Source organism: Boleophthalmus pectinirostris, unplaced genomic scaffold (genome assembly GCF_026225935.1).
Source record: "Boleophthalmus pectinirostris isolate CB_2022bp ecotype Guang Dong unplaced genomic scaffold, ASM2622593v1 HiC_scaffold_11, whole genome shotgun sequence".
NCBI classification, from domain to species: domain Eukaryota; kingdom Metazoa; phylum Chordata; class Actinopteri; order Gobiiformes; family Gobiidae; genus Boleophthalmus; species Boleophthalmus pectinirostris.
This window is the reverse complement of record NW_026570994.1, coordinates 3706435-3708208: the sequence shown is the minus strand read 5'-3', so window position 1 is coordinate 3708208 and position 1774 is coordinate 3706435. Positions and strand designations below refer to the sequence as shown.

The following is a 1774-nucleotide window of genomic DNA, read 5'->3' as shown; positions in this document are numbered from 1 at the left end:
ACAGTCCTGCGTGATGTCACATAGTACATGAAATGACAGCAGAGGCAGCAGTAAGTGTACGTACATGTCTCTAGTTTGGAAGAGTAGACAATGCTATTAAACCGGCATGTATAGAGTTTAGTGGTAAAATAAGTGTATTTGGTGTTGAGTTTCGATAGGCGCTTATCTCCAGCTCTCTCCTGCCTGGCGGAGCGTGTGATGTGAGCCCAGCCTTGTGAACGCTCCCCGGGCTGCCCACTCCGATAAGCCCCTTGGATGTGCCGGCACAGGTACCACAAGAAGACACAATCCAATCTGGAGCGAGAGAAAGAGAGAGCGCGCCGCCTTTGTCCAAGAAGAGGGATGGAGCGGAAAGAAAGGAACGCGAGGAACGTTTGGGGAGACGAGAGGGAGCGCATGGAGAGCGAAGAAAGGCAGGACAGCAGAAGAGAAGAGGAGGAGAGGAGGAGGAGAGGAGGAAGAGAGGCGCGTGGAACCCAAACAAAACGAGCCGGAGAAAGCGAGGGAAGCAGACGAAAGGAGGAGCGGAGCGGCCCTCCTCAGCCCCGAGAGAGGGAGAGGGAACGTTTTACCTCCTCGTCTGATCTGTTGGAACGCCGAGGCGGGATCGGACATAGCTGGCACGCAGGAGGACAAGGAGAAACGGAGAGACGGGGAAAGAGGGGGCAGATGGGCTCACCTGCCTGGCAAACAGAGCCGTCTAAGTGGCCTACTTAAAGTGCAGTCAGACTTGGAAAACAACACAACAGAATAGAAACTAAACTAGGCCTAAAACCTGGACTTAATCTGGACTAAACCAGGACTAAATCTGGTCTAAACCTGGACTAAAGATGAACTAAAGATGGACTAAACGTGGATAAACCTGGACTGAACCTGAACTAAACCTCGACAAAATATGGACTAAATCTGGACTAAACCTGTACTAAATCTGGACTAAAGCTGCACGAAATCTGGACTAAATTTGGTCTAAACCTGGACTAAATCTGGACTAAACCTGTAATAAAGATGGATTAAACCTAGACAAAATTTGGACTAAACCTGGATGAAACCTGGACTAAACTTAGACAAAACCTGGACTAAAAATGAACTAAACCTTGAGAAAAACTGGACTAAATCTGGACTAAACCTAGATGAAATCTGGACTAAATTTAGCCAAAACCTGGACTAAATCTAGACTGAATATGAAACAAAATCTGGATGAAATCTGGAATAAATGTGGACAAAATCTGGACTAAATCTGGATTAAACCTGGACTGAACCTGGACTAAACCGGGACTGAACCTTGACAAAATACAGTATGGACTAAATCTGGACTAAACCTGTACTAAATCTGGACTAAAGCTGCACGAAATCTGGACTAAACCTGAGCTAAACCTGGACAAAAGATGAACTAAACATGGACTAAATCTGGGCAAAATCTGGGCAAAATCTGGACTAAACCTGGATTAAAAATGAGCAAAACCAGGATTACATCTGAAATAAATCTGGTCTAAACCTGGACTAAATCTGGACTAAACCTGGACTAAATCTAGACTGAACCTAAAGAATATCCAGACTAAATCTTGAATAAAGACGGGCTAAACCTGGACTAACCCTTAACTGAACCTGGACGAAACCTGGACAAAATCTGGACTAAACCTAGACAAAATCTGGACTGCAGCCTGAAGTGACCCAAAGCCGATCTTTTCTCCGATCTTTTGACATGTGACTTCAGTCTGAACGTCCAGGTCACATTCGTCCCACCTACACGTCACAAATGCACACAAACGTTCTT

At 45.6% G+C, this 1774-nt stretch overlaps 1 protein-coding gene across 1 annotated transcript in view; it reads right to left on the bottom strand.

Annotated features, from left to right (window-relative positions):
- Nucleotides 1–724: 724 nt before the first annotated feature.
- Nucleotides 725–1774, bottom strand: part of LOC129412606 (collagen alpha-1(X) chain-like) — a 28588-nt gene continuing 27538 nt past the window's right edge. Inside the window, exon 5 of the mRNA XM_055166678.1 lies at nt 725–729. Coding sequence (XP_055022653.1) covers nt 725–729 — 5 coding nt within the window. The remainder of the gene's footprint in view (nt 730–1774) is intronic.